Raw genomic sequence first — 19,815 nt, 5'->3', positions numbered from 1 at the left:
ATTGGGGGTTAATATCTCAGGTCGGGGAGATTTGCTGATGAATAATTGATGCAGAAGAACCGTCTGTGATTACAAGAACACGAATTATCCTGAAGTGTCTAACAAACATTACAGCCCTAAATGTAACCGCAAGAACCGGGCGAATCTCCCGGGGACCCGACCAACCCCCGTCTCTTTCCTCCTCAGATGAGACGTCCTTCGAGGCCGGGATCAGGGTGCAGATCCACAGCCAGGATGAGCCCCCCTACATCCACCAGCTGGGGTTCGGAGTGTCCCCCGGATTCCAGACATTCGTCTCCTGCCAGGAACAGAGGGTATGTATGATGAGGATCCCAAATATGAGGGAAGGGAGCATGGATCTGGCCTGATCGCTCGGGATCGGCTGGAGATAGACACAGGCAGCGTCTCCCGCTATAACCAGCAGCACAAGGGTTACACAGGCACAAAAAGCCAAAGACAAATGTATCACATTGTGAGCGAGGTCCAAAAAGCACAAGAATCCGTCACATTTAAGGTCGCGCATATCATTTGCATACATTAGCTCTGAAAATATAGTCACTGACTTTTACTGATCCAAGATACAAAGTAGTAAATCAATTTCCCAATGTATCCAACGACCGGCGGCAACCAAATCTGTGACCGAAAGCCGAAATCATGCAGGTAACTGTTACTAATCCATTGTCTCCAGATCAAAGGTAACGGAGAGATCCCCAAATATGACACCGAGAACGTACGTATCAGGCATATAACTATTACAATCCGAGAATTCAGAGTGAGTGCAGCTCTGGAGTGTAATACAGGAGGTAACTCAGGATCAGTAATGTAATGTATGTACACAGTGACTCCACCAGCAGAATAGTGACTGCAGCTCTGGAGTATAATACAGGAGGTAACTCAGGATCAGTAATGTATGTACACAGTGACTGCACCAGCAGAATAGTGAGTTCAGCTCTGGAGCGTAATACAGGAGGTAACTCAGGATCAGTAATGTAATGTATGTACACAGTGACTCCACCAGCAGAATAGTGAGTGCAGCTCTGGAGTATAATACAGGAGGTAACTCAGGATCAGTAATGTAATGTATGTACACAGTGACTGCACCAGCAGAATAGTGAGTGCAGCTCTGGAGTATAATACAGGAGGTAACTCAGGATCAGTAATGTAATGTATGTACACAGTGACTCCACCAGCAGAATAGTGAGTGCAGCTCTGGAGTATAATACAGGAGGTAACTCAGGATCAGTAATGTAATGTATGTACACAGTGACTGCACCAGCAGAATAGGGAGTGCAGCTCTGGAGTATAATACAGGAGGTAACTCAGGATCAATAATGTATGTACACAGTGACTGCACCAGCAGAATAGTGAGTGCAGCTCTGGAGGATAATACAGGAGGTAACTCAGAATCAGTAATGTAATGTATGTACACAGTGACTGCACCAGCAGAATAGTGAGTGCAGCTGTGGAGCATAATACAGGAGGTAACTCAGGATAAGTAATATAATGTATGTACACAGTGACTGAACCAGCATAATAATGAGTGCAGCTCTGGAGTATAATACATGAGGTAACTCAGGATCAGTAATGTAATGTATGTACACAGTGACTGCACCAGCAGAATAGTGAGTGCAGCTCTGGAGTATAATACAGGAGGTAACTCAGGATCAGTAATGTAATGTATGTACACAGTGACTGCACCAGCAGAATAGTGAGTGCAGCTCTGGAGTATAATAATACAGGATGTAACTCAGGATCAGTAATGTAATATATGTACACAGTGACTCACCAGCAGAATAGTGAGTGCAGCTCTGGAGTATAATGCAGGAGGTAAATTATCATGTCTTGTTTTTGCACACAGCTGACCTATTTGCCCGAGCCGTGGGGTAACTGCAGATCCAGTGCACCGTCTGGTGAGTTTCTCCCAGGTTACAGCGCATACAGCATCTCCGCCTGCAGACTGCAGTGTGAGAAGAAGGCGGTGGTGAGGAGCTGCTCCTGTCGAATGGTCCATATGCCAGGTAACTGTCACGTGCCGATATCTCTGATCATCAATGTAAGGCCGGGGTCACACGAGCAAATAAAAAAATTGGTCCGGATTTCATTGGGAGAACATACAAATTCCTTGTACATGTTGTCCTTAGTGGGATTTGAACCCAGGACCCCAGCACTGCAAAGCAAAATTGCTAACCACTAAGTCATCATCTAGTGCTAACCACTGAGCCACCATACAGTGCTAACCACTAAGACACCATACAATGCCAACCACTGAGCCATCATATGGTCCTAAACACTGAGCCACCATATAGGGCTAACCACCGAGCCAGTATGTAGTGCTAATCACCAAGCCACCATATAGTGCTAACGACCGAGCCACCATATAGAGCTAACCACCGAGCCAGTATATAGTGCTAATCACCGAGCCACCATATAGTGCTAACGACTGAGCCACCATATAGTGCTAACTACTGAGCCACCATATAGTGCTAACGACTGAGCCACCATATAGTGCTAACGACTGAGCCACCACATAGTGCTAACCACTGAGCCACCGTATAGTGCTAACCACTGATACACTATATAGTGCTAACCACTGATACACCATACAGTGCTAACTATTGAGCCACCGTATAGTGCTAACCACTGGGAGATCATATAGTGCTAAACACTGATCCACCATATAGTGCTAACCACTGAGCCACCATATAGTGCTAACCACTAAGGCTGCTTTCACACATCCGGTTGGAGCGGTGCGGCTCAATCCGGCTGTGCAACCTATGCAGCGGATGCGGTGAAAACACCACATCCTTTGCATAAGTTTTTTAAATGCGGCCCGTCCGGTTTTTGCCGCTTGCGGCACGCTACTGAGCATGCGCAGTGGCAAAAACCGCATGCGGCAACCGGATGCGGTTTTTGCCGCATCGCGCTGCATCCGGCATCCATAGGGATGCATTGGAAAAAGCGCCGCATCGGCCGGATGCGGCGCGATGCGGTTTTTTTTTGCCGGAGCAAAAAACGTGCCAGGGAACGTTCCATCCGGCCGCCGCATCGGCTAAATCTGCCACATGCGGCAAAAACCGGACGGAACGCAAGCCCATGCGGCACAATGCGGCACTAATGTTAGTCTATGCAGGAATAACGCAACCGGCAGCAAAAAAAAAAAAAAACGGTTCCGTTTTTCCTGCAAAGTGCCGGATTGTGCTGCATTGCAAAAACCGGAGGTGTGAAAGCAGCCTAAGCCACCATATAGTGTTAACCACTGAGCCATCATATACTGCTAATCACTCAGCCTCTATATAGTGCTAACCACTGAGCCATCATATACTGCTAATCACTCAGCCTCTATATAGTGCTAACCACTGAGCCATCATATACTGCTAATCACTCAGCCTCTATATAGTGCTAACCACTGAGCCATCATATACTGCTAATCACTCAGCCTCTATATAGTGCTAACCACTGAGCCATTGTGCTGTCATAATACATTCACATAGAACAGTACTGAATAACAGATATAATGTATTACCGTGCAGATATTATGATATTTCTCTGTATAAGATCAGTAAAGTTTAATAATCTATTAATTGTGTCAATGGATTTTTTTCCTTAGGAAATGAGACAATCTGTTCCCCCTCCAAGTACATCAGCTGTGCGGACACCACGCTAGGTACGATACCCCGATCTTCTTGTCTTCTTGGCTTACTTGGCTTAGAAGGTGACCGATATCGCTAGATCTTAGCGGGTTTGCCGAGCCATACAAATCCCCTACAGCGGCCACTACAGGTGAAATGTGGTATTACATGCTGGCGGCTCTTTACAGAAGCGAGGCTCTAAGTTCCCCTAATTAATGAGTAGAATGAGGTTTCCCTGATTAAACGGCTCCTTTAAATATATATCTACATAAATCCCCCAATGTGTAATCATTAGTGTTGCTGCATACAGTGCCCAGAGTGGTCTCGTCTCTCCCCCCGCAGACGCCATGGTAGAGGACAATGATGATAAATGCACTTGCCCCACACCCTGCAACATGACGCGCTACGGCAAGGAGATCTCCATGGTCCGGATTCCCAATAAAGGCTCCGCTCGTTACCTGGCGAAAAAATACAACAGGAATGAGACATATATTAGGTAAGTGAAGAGAGGAGATGTAAGATCTGGGGGTCTCTCCCTTCATCAGGCTCAGTCCCTGCAGATTAATGGGGACGTTTCCTTATATTAGTTAATTGTAGCTCACAATAATTATTTCTCAATGCTGAATTCCTGCCAACACAGCAGCCAATCTGATCAAACTCACCTGCAGGATAAAGCATGGTGGAGACAGACAAAAACAATAACCTGTGATGAGTCACATATATTCATGGTCTGAACCTTCATCAAATAAGCACAATTTGCCTTTATATAGAGTGACAACCCACGCTCTTATAAATGAAGAGGGTACAGATTGTCACCTCCTGCCCTCCGCACTCACTTTCATTCCTCCCAGACACAGCAATGCCTCCACATCATCTAATCTATGTCTATCACCTTTCTTCCCTGTTTTACCACAATTCCCTTACAATTCATTCCGTTTTCACTTCCCATCTCAGCAAACACAACAGATCATCATGTCCTGTTTATGCTTCACTGTGTAGACTGTGACAGAATGAGCAGAGTCATCTCTTTACCACAGTCGTCTTACTATTCATTCCCATTTCACACTCCATCTCAGCAGACACAACAGGTCATCATTTACTGCTTTATGCTTCACTGTATAGACTGTGATAGGATAAGCAGAGTCATCTCTTTACCACAGTCTTACTATTCATTCCCATTTCACACCCCATCTCAGCAGACATAAAAGGTCAACATTTACTGCTTTATGCTTTACTGTATAGACTGTGACAGCATGATCAGAGTTATCTCTTTACCACAATCGCCTTACTATTCATTTCCTTTACACTCCCTGTCTCAGCAAACACAACAGCTCATCATTTACTGCTTTATGCTTTACTGTATAGACTGTGACAGCATGAACAGAGTTATCTCTTTACCACAATCGCCTTACTATTCATTTCCTTTACACTCCCCATCTCAGCAGACACAACAGGTCATCATTTACTGCTTTATGCTTTACTGTATAGACTGTGAGAGCATGAGCAGAGTTATCTCTTTACCACAATCGCCTTACTATTCATCTCTTTTAGGCTAGGTTTGCAGCAAAAACCGCACAAAAACGCACCCGTGTCAAAAAAACGCGGCAAAAAACGCACGCGTTTTGCCGCGATTTGGTGCGTTTTTTTGCTGCGTTTTGCTGCGTTTTTTATCAGTGAACAAAAAAAAAGGTCTGATGTAATTTCCTTCTTCAATGTGTTCTTCATTCTCCACTAGTGTATGCAGAAGAGCAGACAGCTGCAGAACTACAAGGCTCAGCATACTCCATCCAATAGTGTATGCAGGAGAGCAGACAGCAGCTGCAGAACTACAAGGCTCAGCATGCTCCATCCAGGACTGTATGCTTGAGGGAGAATCAGGGGGAGCAGACCTACAAGGCTCAGCATCCTCCATCCAATAGTGTATGCAGGAGAGCAGACAGCAGCTGTCGAACTACAAGGCTCAGCATCCTCCATCCAATAGTGTATGCAGGAGAGCAGACAGCAGCTGTCGAACTACAAGGCTCAGCATCCTCCTTCCAAGACTGTATGCAGGATTTCTTTGCCCCCCCCCCAAACAAAAAAAATGACGTGGGCTTCGCCATATTTTTGTATGCTAGCCGGGTACAGCAGGCAGGTACGGGCTGCCCCCAACCCTCAGCTGCCTATTTGTACCCGGCTGGGAACCAAAAATATAGGGAAACCCTTTTTTTTTTAATTATTTCATGAATTTCATGAAATAATTTAAAAACAAAAATGACGTGAGCTTCGCCCAATTTTTGGGTCCAGCCGGGTACAACTAGGCAGCTGGGGATTGGAATCCACAGTGCAGGGTGCCCATGCTTTCTGGGCACCCCCGCTGTGAATTGCAGTCCCGCAGCCACCCCAGAAAATGGCGCTTTCATAGAAGCGCCATCTTCTGGCGCTGTATCCAACTCTTCCAGCTGCCCTGATGCCGGGTGGCTCGCTGAGTAATAATGGGGTTAGGGCTAGCTGTATAGCTGGCCCTAAGCCCGAAATTCATGGTGTCACGCCAATATTAGACATGGCCACCATGAATTTATAGTAAAGATAAAAAAAAAACACAACACACAGAAAAATATTTTTATTAGAAATGAAACACAACACAATTAGTGACTCCATCTTTATTGAAATAAAGAACCCCCCCTCCGCAGTAATCCTGGGTCAAGGGTCCCGCGCCGTCCAATCCAGATCCAATATCATCTGATCGGTTTGCTGGAAGGCAAAGTGATCAGATGATGTGTCAGGTTCTAGGGGCTGAATCACATCACACATCAGCTGATTGTATAAAAGCTGTTTATACAATCAGCTGATGCATCGGTGCAAAAAAAAAAAAAAAAAAAAATACCCACTTATGTGGTGATTACCGGCAGCTCCTGGAGCGATTGGAGGAGTCTGATCCCATCCGATCGCTGCAGCAGCTGCCGGTAATCAGGGATGAAGTTTCCTGACGCATCCGCTGATAGCTTAAACCGGCCGGGCGCCCGCGTCACCGCGATACTTACGATCACCTGATGCGTCAGGTGACTGCATCAGGTGATCCATCGCCAGGTCCTGCATCTATCGTACTGCCCTGGGAGACTGCACACACCCGGAGCGGCGGTACCGTGAGAGGAGATGGGAGCGGGCATGGCACCGGGACCCTGCAGACAGGTGAGTATAACTTTTTTTTTTTTTCTACTGTTCACTTTTGTTTTCGCAGCCGCTTCCACCTCCCGCCCAGACATGGCGCCGCACAGCAGCATACATGCACAGGACGGGAGGTGGACGCGGCGGTGACTGTACCGGGAGGATTCACGCTTCTGTGTTTACTGACAGAAGGAATCCTCTTCCTGTACACGTCACTTTACTACCCACCTCCTGCGTTTATAGCTGCGTTTTTGGTCTTAGAAACGCACCAAAACGCACCAAAACGCAGCTATTTGCGTTTCTCATTGCGTCTTTCAAAATCCCATTGCACTCAATGGATGAAAAGCGCAGTGAAAAACGCGGGAATAATTGACATGCTGCGTTTTTGTGGCACCACAAAAACGCAGCTGAAAAAAAAATCTGTGTGCAGACAGCAAAAATGAAAACTCATAGACTTTGCTGGGGAAGCAAAGTCATGCAGTTTTCTGAGCAAAAACGCACCCGAAAACTGCGCAAAAACGCCGCGAAAAACGCACTGTGTGAACTTACCCTTACAATCCCTGTCTCAGCAAACACAACAGCTCATAATTTACTGCTTTATGCTTTACTGCATATACTGTGACAGATGAGCTGAGTCATCTCTTTACCAAAGTCGCCTTACTATTCATTCCCCATCCCAGCACAGACAACAGGTCGTCATTTCTTGCTTTATGCTTCACTGTATAGACTGTGACAGGCTCAACAGAGCCATCTCTCCACCATTAAAGGGCACAGCTTTAGAGAATATTCCCACTATTTATTTTATATAATGGAAAAGCTCCCAGTATAACCATAAAATGTACCAGTGTTAGGATACATGGCCATATACATAGCTTTTTTGGAGGCCTAGATAAGGCAGAAAAGTATAGGAATACACAGAGGTGAGACTCTGCAAGCAGCTCCCGTCACTCTCTGGTCTCCGTCTGATGTGTGTGTGTGCGTGTGCGTGTGCCTGTGCGTGCGTGCGTGCGTGTGTGTGCGTGCGTGTGTCATTCTGCAGATTATTATCTTTGCCCCTGGGAAGATATTTACATAAAAATCTAAATAGCTACAAAGTTACTTAATAAAATCTGAAGATTATTATCTAATTAATGGAACTAAAAGTGACCCTTGAGACTTTCATCCGTATTTTACTCCGCAGGGACAATTTCCTCATTCTTGATATTTTCTTTGAAGCCCTGAACTACGGGACAATAAAGCAGAAGAAAGCGTACGACCTGGCCAGTCTACTAGGTAAGACAAAGGGATCTTACAGAAAAAAACACTTAGCCCTTGAATTTTGCTTCTTTGCCTTGATCTTGGACGATACCTCGATGACAAGCTCAGACATAAATGTGTGGAGTCCTCGGATGTAGACCACGTCGGACTGACCACTGCTCCTCACATGGACATGTCCTTTCGTCTTTCAGGAGACATCGGAGGTCAGATGGGTCTATTTATCGGAGCCAGTATCCTCACCATCCTGGAGATCCTGGATTACGTCTACGAGGTGGGTTACAATAGTCAGTGGCCCGCCATCTTAGCTCCCGTGACTCCGGTGTGACCTGTATCTACCCCTTTGCAGTTGATACGGGATAAAATGAACAAACTGTTTCGGAGAAAACCATCCCCCACCAGAAAGCCGAAAGAAAACATTGCAACGCTCGCCATGGATGACCTGAACGACCAGGTATGGAGCCGAGACAAAAGGAAAGAATGGGGAACACCACAACGTGTAGGACATGTTAGAGGTGCTACAGGGGGAAAGAGTTTGGAAGTTGGGACAATTGGAATATAAGTAACATCACAACTCTTCGTGGTCTAGTATATGGCTCCTCAGTCCTTGCCAAGCTTATTGGCTGTCACCAAAATTGGGTGGTTGGTTAAATTCGGCAGTTGGTTGGTCCAATGTTTCATTGGTCATTTTGTAGATCCACTGGTTTGCTGATTAGTTGGTTGACCTATCTTCCAGTGACTGGTCAGTATTTGTGTAGAACATCAACAATAGATGATCTTTACTGATCATACGATCATAGTGATCCACATGATCTTTGTCAGATGGGGTGAATCCACCGAAATATATAACGCATCGTCAGGTGTGAAATATTCCGTGTCCACATTGTTACATTACCCAAAACTCTACAATTGTAGCTTTTACCACAAGCGATCAGACATCTTGTAACGTGGTTGATAAGTGATCCACAGATTGTATCAAATGGAACCAGAGAAGAAACAAAGTATCTGGACCTCGATCTGCAGATGGGTCCTCATCTTCCCTCCACGATTTATAACAAATGAGCGAATCCCTCAAGAATTGCTTCACTCTTCCAGTAGATTCCTTTCAGTCTCAATAAAATTGGTCTTCATCGAAAGTGCCCCAATGGCCGTGAAAAAACGATTACCGTATTTTCAGATTATACGACGCACTTTTCTTCCCAGAAATTTGGGAGGAAAATGAGGAGTGTGTCTTAAAATCCGAATATAGTTTACCGGGGGGTGGAGAATTGGCGCGGTGGAGGCTGTGCGGCTGCTGTGTGGAGCAGGGCGGTGCGGTGAGTGTCCCAGATGCTCTTGGATAAAATAATGGCGCACAGAGTTGGCGTGTGCGTAGTTGGAGCTCTCAGCTCAAGATCTCATCTGTGCATGCGCCGCCTCCTTCTCCCAGCAGCGGACTTATGGAAAAATGGCGCTCGGAGGTGGCGCATGCACTGATGAGATCTCAGCTGGTCATTAAGCTGAGAGCTCAATCTTCGCATGCGCCACTCCAGGTGCCATTTCTTTGAAGTCTGCACCGCCGACAGAGCATTTGGGACACCTGCCGAACTGGCCTGCTCCACACAACCAGCACAGCTTCCGCTGCCAGCACAGATCCCACCGCTGCCAGCACAGCCCCCACCGCTGCCAGCACAGCCCCCACCGCTGCCAGCACAGCCCCCACCGCTGCCAACACAGCCCCCACCGCTGCCAGCACAGCCCCCACCGCTGCCAGCACAGCCCCCACCGCTGCCAACACAGATCCCACCGCTGCCAGCACAGATCCCACCGCTGCCAGCACAGATCCCACCACTGCCAGCACAGATCCCACCGCTGCCAACACAGATCCCACCGCTGCCAGCACAGATCCCACCGCTGCCAGCACAGATCCCACCGCTGCCAGCACAGCCCCCACCGCTGCCAGCACAGCCCCCACCGCTGCCAGCACAGATCCCACCGCTGCCAGCACAGATCCCACCACTGCCAGCACAGCCCCCACCGCTGCCAGCACAGCCCCCACCACTGCCAGCAGAGCCCCCACCGCTGCCAGCATAGATCCCACCGCTGCCAGCACAGATCCCACCGCTGCCAGCACAGATCCCACTGCTGCCAGCACAGCCCCCACCGCTGCCAGCATAGATCCCACCACTGCCAGCACAGATCCCACCGCTGCCAGCACAGATCCCACCGCTGCCAGCACAGATCCCACCGCTGCCAGCACAGATCCCACCGCTGCCAGCATAGATCCCACCGCTGCCAGCACAGCCCCCACCACTGCCAGCACAGCCCCCACCGCTGCCAGCACAGCCCCCACCGCTGCCAGCACAGCCCCCACCGCTCCCAGCACAGATCCCACCGCTGCCAGCACAGCCCCCACCACTGCCAGCACAGCCCCCACTGCTGCCAGCATAGATCCCACCACTGCCAGCATAGATCCCACCACTGCCAGCACAGATCCCACCGCTGCCAGCACAGATCCCACCGCTGCCAGTACAGGCCCAAATGCAGCGCCTGCAGCATCGCCCTACCCAAGCACCGTCCCTGCCTCCAGTGACTCCGCTCCACCACTGCTGTCTCCCCTCCTCCGTTAAGACACCACCGGCGTATAAGACAGACCCCATTTATTTATTTACCTATTTTAGCTCTAAATTTGGGGTACGTCTTATAATCCGATGTCTTAAAAAACGAAAAAATACAGTATGTCCTGAGCTCCCTCCATAATAAACGGAGAGGATAGGAAGGGTTTACACATAATAAAATCCATTATACTCATTTGTCCTAAGCCCTCACCTGTCTTTAAGCTGCCTATGGATCTCCCCAATCCTTGGTGCTGGTCTTTGGTTCCTCAGGGGTCTATCCAGTGCTGTCACCAGTGGCCGGCCAAACGTGGTCATCACCAATCATTGGCCTCAGTGACAGAAAGGAGTACAGAAACCAGTGCGGAGACCATTGCGGAGACCATTGCGGAGACCATTGCGGAGGATCGAGGCACTGTAGAGCTGTGTAAGGACAAGTGAGGGCTTGATGACTGCAAAAACATTAAATTCACCAGTATCTAAATTTTTTACAGAAATTCACAAAAATGTCATTTATTATGAGGGATTCACTCATCGCTAATTATGGTGTCCTCTTCGGGCTCCCATAGGCACCAGAGGCCAGTTATGGCTGCTTCCTCCACATCCCCTTATGGCTACTCCCCCGGCAGGGACTAATCAACCTGCCAATGGCCAACTCTACTCTAGGGAACACATTCGTTGGCTGCCGCCTCACACCAGTAGATACTGTTTAGAATTGTCACACTATGTAACATCGGGATGTGGTGAAGACAAACAGGAGGATAGATTTCATATATTGTGGGTTTTTAACAATCTCTTGATTCCTATCTAGAGCTCCACCGAGACCCATGGACGACATCCAGAAGGAGCCTATGCCACCACGATGCTCCCCAACCATCATCGGCATTACACGCATCATGGGGTATTCGAGGACTTTGCCTGTTAGACACATAACGGTGGGGTTATACCCACCGAAAGCAAACTTTTCTTTTCCGAGAGAGGCAAAAAACATTATATTATGGCTCCTATCCTGCCTCTCGGAAACTCTGAAGGAATCGGGAGCTAACCCTACCACCTACGTCTGGCTGAACTGGAATGTTCAAGTACTTCCGTAATGCAAGAAGATCTTGAGAAACCTCTTTAGTGGGTGAGATATAACACCTGCGAATATCTGGGACATCATGATACACCCTCGTTGCTCCAGTCCGTAGAGTTGGTTCCTCTACAGAGTTGGGTGGGTCGTCATTAAACCTATAGCACTGGTTTCAGATCCGGTCTTCTTTACTTGAGTTTTTACTCTACGTCCATCTACATTTCACACCGAGGATTAAATGAAAACATCGAGGAGTCCACCATAAGAGTAAAGCAGGTTTAGAGGTCACCATGTAACGGGCACAATGTTTGGTTATGGATTTACAGGTCATGTCTGGTATGAGAATATGATGGTTTGTAGATAGACTTCTCCAAGGAGCACAGTCACCAAATCATCAGGTGTTTATTAATATTTATACTCATTTTATATACTGCAAAAAAGCCAGGCACAAAGACCAAACAGGTGTAACATGCAGAATATCTACACATAAAGCACATCCGCTCCTCAATATACTCAGAACTGTACGAAAGATGGAAGATCCACCACCTCCCAACTTCATATCTACGATAGGTTTCAACAAACAGGTTCCTCAAGTCTTTGGTTCTTTCCAAGCTTTGCCAGGCAAGAAATGAGATGGAGACTATCTTATTGTTAGGTCTACATATTTCTTACATTCTCACTAGACCCATTGCCAACTGCCTTATCCCTGCGAATACACCACCACTGAAGTCCTAAAAAATGAACATCCTACAGTGAGACGTCACAATTGTTAGCATTAGTTGATAAATCTGTGGTAGAACAACTATGGCAGGACCATCTACTAGACATCTTCAGATGTGAGGATGTACGTACTATTGCTGGTTTTCTGAAGACGTTGGAGGGTCTCGTTACGTAATACATAGGGATGGACAGGGTAACGATACCGATGTTGGGTTAGGATATTTAAGACCATGAGATGGGTTGAAGGTTACCGGAGATTTTGAGGATGGGAACATTTTTAAACGAGGTTAGAATTTGGGAGATCAAAGGAGGTAAACACGAAGGTGGGATATCTAGAAGATGCTCCAATAGGTCTTCAGTTAACAATGGTGCTATCAAAGTCTGATAGGAACACAACTGATAATTACGAGACAACCTCAATGAAGAAGTAAAAAATCAAAATAAGGCAGGTTAGTGAGCTCCAAAACGGAAGAAGATTTATGGAGGGTGAAGGTTTCATGGACTCTTGAGTGTCTAAATGAGTATATATAGGAATTGGTAGAATACTGACAACATGTAGATGAAATTACTAAAGGGGTTCCATATTGACTAGAGAAGGACTAGTGTACGAAAGATGGAAGATCCACCACCTCCCAACTTCATATCTACGATAGGTTTCAACAAACAGGTTCCTCAAGTCTTTGGTTTGGCTGGAGGTCCAGTGAAGCTTGTACAGGCGACACGCTCACCCAGATCACAAAAACCAGTTTAGTAGAATGGGACAGTACTGGAGATGAAGATATCGAAGAACGAGGGACCAGTAAGGGACATGCACTTCAAAACTCTTGATGGGTTATGGTGGATCCTTAATGGAGATGTATCCACGACTAAAGATTCTACCATACAAATTGGTAAAGGGTTTGCATTTTTAAGATAGAGCAAAATGGTAATGCTTGGCATTACGGAGTAATATGGTACTAGTAACTAGATGGCACTGGAAGCACTAATGTACTAAGAGTGCAGAGGGAAAGTCAGACTAGCCGGGAGGACATGACACAGGGAGCAGGTAGAAACGAGGTCAAGATACAGGCCGAGGGTCAGGACACTAGGACAGTATGTATAGGATGCAAGGAGCAGGCCGGGACGTGGTCAGGAGGAGGTCCGAGGTCAGAAGCCAGAAGGTATTGACAAGGTCCAGGGGGGCGGGCAGAGCAATGTCAATAACAGTCCAGTTTCGAGTAGCCGAGATCAGATTAGAAGACACAACAGAAGCCAGGCACTTACTGCAGAATAGGAAATACGACTGGCCGAGCACGCTCCCTAATAAAGCAGAGCAGTCACCAGGAATGCGGAGCATGTGATCAAGCCTCTCCCGGCACCAGCGTAGGACCCGGTGCGGGGAAGCAACCCATCCGCAGGAGTGCAACACAGCAGAGCATCAAGGCAAAATGCTCTGTGCAGAGAAACAGGCGAGCACCGGCTCTGCAGGAGAGCGTAACAGAACGTCACAGCACAAAAGATGCACCGCAAATCAGAACCGTGACAACAATATAGGTGACCCACTGGAAGAACGGGCGCATGGAGCTGCACGAGGTAGAGGGAATGATCAATCCAAAAGACTGTGGGGTCGGATTGTACCAGTGATGGTGGCAGGTTGTGGTCAGTAAGAGGGTGACATCGAAAGAGACAGTAGTGGATTCATACTAATGGGCATGGAGGCAGCTACAAGGCTGGGAGACACAAACCAATGGCGGGAGGCACCAATAGAGGTCTCCTTGCTGCGGAAGGTGATGTAACGGGGGGAAGTGGAGCCCCAGACAGGGAACGAAGGTGGAGACCCTTAGGTCAGTGTGAGCCACACAAATCAGGACCAGGATGGCAAAGACTTAGAGAGAAAAGGATTTACACAAAGAAGGTCATTATTTAGAAATGTTAAAGTTTATTTAGATGATTGAAGCGCCTGGTTACAAAGAGGTATGAACCAGACCCCAAAAACTAAACAGGTCCCCAAAGAGCCCGGGTGATGGCCAATGGATGCAGGTGCGGGGATTGGGGTTTGGTCATCTATGAATCTGTCCCTATGCCCCATAGATTAAACTGCAGACGCAATCACCACAAATATATTTATCGTGACATTAGAACATATTTATAGAAAAAAAAAAAATATTTATAAATTTATATTTTTCACGCCATTCATAGGAGCTTGGTGGTCAATTTAGAGGAGCAAAAAGACCCCCCACTCCGGCTTTATAACCTCATCCAAGCTCCCCTCCCCCAATTATCCTGGGTGCAAGGGCACCGTTACCCTGAGGTTTACCCCTCCAGCGTGGCTCTTGCCATAGGGCCCATAGCTTACCATGGGCCATTCATATGGCACATACCCGGTCATGCAGGAGATTTCCTCCGGCTTGGCTCAGATATTAATGTATTTTTCAGGGGCGATTGTTAAAGTGGAAATATAATGGGATATAAACACCCCGATGTTTTCTTCTTCTAATCCCTTCAAGATTAAAAAAACAACATTGCTTTTGCTTCCCCCCAACAAACAGCGCCACCACTGCTCACAGGCTGAGACTGGCATTACAGGAAAGCTCTGTGCACATCAATGGAGCTGCAGTACCAGACCCGACGTGTGCACGGGTGCGGAGCTTTTTGGGAGAAGAAAGTAGCCATGTTTTTAATGTTGAATGACCCCTTTAGTTCTATGAGGAGGGGGGGAGGGTAGAGGAATATTTTGGACACAGATTCATCTAACGTGGTCCATCCCGATCATCCCCGGAGGGGTGCGTCGTCCGGTGCCGATATCATGGCAGGGTTTGGGGTACTTTGTTTTGATTGTATGATATTTTAATGTTAAGACTATAAAATAAAAAGTATTTTTAAGTGTTAATGTTTGTATCATTATTTGTGTCTAATGGGAGAGATTCTGACAGCCGCGGACCCCGCCAGCCCCAAAAATATTGAAGGTAAGTGATCGTGCAGCCCCCGTACCAGGCAGATCAGCCGGGGATTTATGGGGGTTCATGCTGCCCGAGCCACAAATAGCTTCACTCCACCCGCGGATATAAAGGCACATGATGGTTTATTAAAAAAAATCTTTATTTTTAAATAGCGCTAACATATTCCGCAGAGCTTCACATACATCAGGAACACTGTCCCCATTGGGGCTCACAATCTAAATTCCCTATCTGTATGTCTTTGGAGTGTGGGAGGAAACCGGAGAACCCGGAGGAAACCCACGCAAACACAGGGAGAACATACAAACTCCTTGCAGATGGTGTCCTTGGTGGGATTCGAACCCAGGACCCCAGTGCTGCAAGACTGCAGTGCTAACCACTGAGCCACCACAAGACTGCAGTGCTAACCACTGAGCCACCACCGTGCCACCATCAGCCATCATCTGCCGGGAAAGATGCAGGCTCAGCATGCGAGCCTGCACCAAACTCAGGGAGACGCATATGACAGAAGTAGAAGTCATGTGTCGTGGAGGTTAAGGATACACTCACACATTCATAACTAGGGTTTTATGTTATATGTATAGGTTCCTATTGTGAATGATGGATCCTGTGTAATCCGCTGTATATAGAGGTGTTTTCAGTCTGTACAGGAGGAGGAGGTGAGCTGTGACATCACCTGTTATGAATGATGAATACTGTGTTATCTACTGTACATAGATGTGTTATCAGTCATTGTACAGGAGGAGGAGGAGGTGAGCTGTGACATCATCTATTGTAAATGGTGGATCCTGTGTTATCTACTGTACTGTATATATATATAATGGTGAATCCTACTCTATAAAGAGGATATCCACCCACTATTAGGCTTTGGCTCTGTTCACATGTCCAGTAATCATCCATGTAAACAGATGCAGCAGCTCCCGTTGACAAAAATCTTATTCAGATACAACTTTAACTGATTTCAACTGGATCCAATGCTTTAACATTGAAGTCAATGGAAAACAGATCCATTGAAAGGGTTCTCCAGTCTAAATCCACCAGTCTGCAGTCTATGTGTCACTGTGTGCCGCATCATGTGACGCTCCTTGCATTGTTCCATGTGATGTTACGTGTGCTGCTCCATTTGTTGCTCCATGTGTTGTTCCGTGTGCTGCTCCGTGTGCCCCTCCGTGTGCTGCTCCGTGTGATGTTCTGTGTGTCGCTCCATGTGCTGCTCCGTGTGCCGCTCCATGTGCCGCTCCGTGTGTTGGTCCATGTGTCGCTCCATATGCTGCTCCGTGTGATGTTCCGTGTGATGTTCCATGTGTCGCTCTGTGTGCCACTCCGTGTGCTGCTCCATGTGAGGTTCCGTGTGTTGCTCCATGTGCCGCTCCGTCTGCTGCTCCGTGTGATGTTCTGTGTGTCGCTCCGTGTGCCACTCCGTGTGTCGCTCCGTGTGCTGCTCCGTGTGATGTTCTGTGTGTCCCTCCGTGTGCTGCTCCGTGTGATGTTCTGTGTGTCGCTCCATGTGCTGCTCCGTGTGTCGCTCTGTGTGTTGCTCCGTGTGTTGCTCCGTGTGTCGCTCCGTGTGTCGCTCCGTGTGTCGCTTTGGGGGTTGCTCCGTGTGTCGCTCCGTGTGCTGCTCCGTGTGATGTTCTGTGTGTCGCTCCATGTGCTGCTCCGTGTGTTGCTCTGTGTGTTGCTCCATGTGCTGCTCCGTATGTCGCTCCGTGTGCTGCTCCGTGTGTCGCTCCGTGTGTCGCTCCGTGTGTCGCTCCGTGTGTCGCTCCGTGTGCTACTCCGTGTGTCGCTCCGTGTGTCGCTCAGTGTGCTGCTCCGTGTGTCGCTCCATGTGCTGCTCCGTGTGTCGCTCCGTGTGCTGCTCCGTGTGATGTTCTGTGTGTCGCTCCATGTGCTGCTCCGTGTGTCGCTCCGTGTGCTGCTCCGTGTGTCGCTCCGTGTGCTGCTCCATGTGTCGCTCCGTGTGTTGCTCTGTGTGTCACTCCGTATGTCGCTCCGTGTGCTGCTCTGTGTGTCGCTCCGTGTGCTGCTGCGTGTGCTGCTCCGTGTGTCGCTCCGTGTGTTGCTCCGTGTGTCGCTCCGTATGTCGCTCCGTGTGCTGCTCCGTGTCGCTCCGTATGTCGCTCTGTGTGCTGCTCCGTGTGTCGCTCCAGATGTCGCTCCGTGTGTCGCTCCGTGTGCTGCTCCGTATGTCGCTCCGTGTGCTGCTCCGTGTGTCTCTCCGTGTGCCGCTCCGTGTGCTGCTCCGTGTGTCGCTCCAGATGTCGCTCCGTGTGCCGCTCCATGTGTCGCTCCGTGTGCTGCTCCGTGTGCTGCTCCGTATGTCGCAATGTGTGCTGCTCCGTGTGTCGCTCCGTGTGCTGCTCCGTGTGCTGCTCCGTGTGTCGCTCCATATGCTGCTCCATGTGTCGCTCCGTGTGTTGCTCTGTGTCGCTCCGTGTGCTGCTCCGTGTGTCGCTCCGTGTGCTGCTCCGTGTGCTGCTCCGTGTGTCGCTCCGTGTGTTGCTCTGTGTCGCTCCGTGTGTTGCTCCGTGTGTCGCTCCGTATGTCGCTCCGTGTGTTGCTCCGTGTGTCGCTCCGTATGTCGCTCCGTGTGCTGCTCCGTGTGTCGCTCCGTGTGCTGCTGCGTGTGCTGCTCCGTGTGTCGCTCCGTGTGTTGCTCCGTGTGTCGCTCTGTATGTCGCTCCGTGTGCTGCTCCGTGTCGCTCCGTATGTCGCTCTGTATGTCGCTCCGTGTGCTGCTCCGTGTCGCTCCGTATGTCGCTCTGTGTGCTGCTCCGTGTGTCGCTCCAGATGTTGCTCCGTGTGCCGCTCCGTGTGTCGCTCCGTGTGCTGCTCCGTGTGCTGCTCCGTATGTCGCTCCGTGTGTCGCTCCGTGTGTCGCTCCGTGTGCTGCTCCGTGTGCCGCTCCGTGTGTCGCTCTGTGTGCTGCTCCGTGTGCTGCTCCGTGTGCTGCGATTACGCGATATCCAGACTCCCGGCCATAATCTGGCTACGTAGGCGCGGCCTCGCTCCATACACTGACACGTGGACTTAGCCGCCAATGTGAAAATTGCAAGATAACTAAATATGTTTTAATATAAACAGTGATAAATAAAATAACAAAAAATATCAAACCATCAGGTGATTTTGACGGCGCATTTCCTTTACACCTAACGTGAGATACATCTTATTTGCTGTATCTAAGCCTCTTACCTGTGATACCGTCTGCTGATGTATCTAAGAGAACACAGCGCTGAGCCTCATATGAACGGGACACCGGCACTAAGGACATAAGGACACGGGCAGCACCTTACTGACATCTGATAAGGACACGGGCAGCACCTTACTGACATCTGATAAGGACACGGGCAGCACCTTACTGACATCTGATAAGGACACGGGCAGCACCTTACTGACATCTGATAAGGACACGGGCAGCACCTTACTGACATCTGATAAGGACACGGGCAGCACCTTACTGACATCTGATAAGGATGCGGGCAGCACCTTACTGACATCTGATAAGGAGACGGGCAGCACCTTACTGACATATGATAAGGACACGGGCAGCACCTTACTGACATCTGATAAGGACACGGGCAGCACCTTACTGACATCTGATAAGGAGACGGGCAGCACCTTACTGACATATGATAAGGACATGGGCAGCACCTTACTGACATCTGATAAGGACACGGGCAGCACCTTACTGACATCTGATAAGGATGCGGGCAGCATCTTACTGACATCTGATAAGGACGCGGGCAGCATCTTACTGACATCTGATAAGGATAGGGGCAGCACCTTACTGACATCTGATAAGGATACGGGCAGCATCTTACTGACATCTGATAAGGATACGGGCAGCACCTTACTGACATCTGATAAGGACACGGGCAGCACCTTACTGACATCTCATAAGGACACGGGCAGCACCTTACTGACATCTGATAAGGATACGGGCAGCACCTTACTGACATCTGATAAGGATACGGGCAGCCCCTTACTGACATCCGATAAGGACACGGGCAGCACCTTACTGACATCTGATAAGGATACGGGCAGCACCTTACTGACATCCGATAAGGATACGGGCAGCACCTTACTGACATCTGATAAGGATACGGGCAGCACCTTACTGACATCCGATAAGGATACGGGCAGCACCTTACTGACATCTGATAAGGATACGGGCAGCACCTTACTGACATCCGATAAGGATACGGGCAGCACCTTACTGACATCTGATAAGGACACGGAAGCACCTTACTGACATCTCATAAGGACACGGGCAGCACCTTACTGACATCTGATAAGGACGCGGGCAGCACCTTACTGACATCTGATAAGGATACGGGCAGCACCTTACTGACATCCGATAAGGATACGGGCAGCACCTTACTGACATCTGATAAGGATACGGGCAGCACCTTACTGACATCTGATAAGGACACAGGCAGCACCTTACTGACATCCGATAA

At 48.6% G+C, this 19,815-nt stretch overlaps 1 protein-coding gene across 2 annotated transcripts in view; it reads left to right on the top strand.

Moving 5' to 3' along the window:
* Positions 1-13,147, top strand: part of ASIC4 (acid sensing ion channel subunit family member 4) — a 286,302-nt gene extending 273,155 nt beyond the window's left edge. For both annotated transcript variants that reach the window (XM_075317099.1, XM_075317100.1), the window contains exons 3-10: positions 187-314; positions 1,859-2,018; positions 3,608-3,664; positions 3,972-4,125; positions 7,957-8,048; positions 8,225-8,304; positions 8,380-8,484; positions 11,436-13,147. In XM_075317099.1, coding sequence (XP_075173214.1) covers positions 187-314; positions 1,859-2,018; positions 3,608-3,664; positions 3,972-4,125; positions 7,957-8,048; positions 8,225-8,304; positions 8,380-8,484; positions 11,436-11,549 — 890 coding nt within the window. In that variant the 3' untranslated portion in view covers positions 11,550-13,147. The remainder of the gene's footprint in view (positions 1-186; positions 315-1,858; positions 2,019-3,607; positions 3,665-3,971; positions 4,126-7,956; positions 8,049-8,224; positions 8,305-8,379; positions 8,485-11,435) is intronic.
* The last annotated feature ends 6,668 nt before the right edge of the window (positions 13,148-19,815 follow it).

Source organism: Anomaloglossus baeobatrachus, chromosome 7 (assembly GCF_048569485.1).
Source record: "Anomaloglossus baeobatrachus isolate aAnoBae1 chromosome 7, aAnoBae1.hap1, whole genome shotgun sequence".
Taxonomy (NCBI): Eukaryota; Metazoa; Chordata; class Amphibia; order Anura; family Aromobatidae; genus Anomaloglossus; species Anomaloglossus baeobatrachus.
Note: the sequence above shows the minus strand (reverse complement) of the source record. Positions and strands in the feature narration are given on the sequence as shown.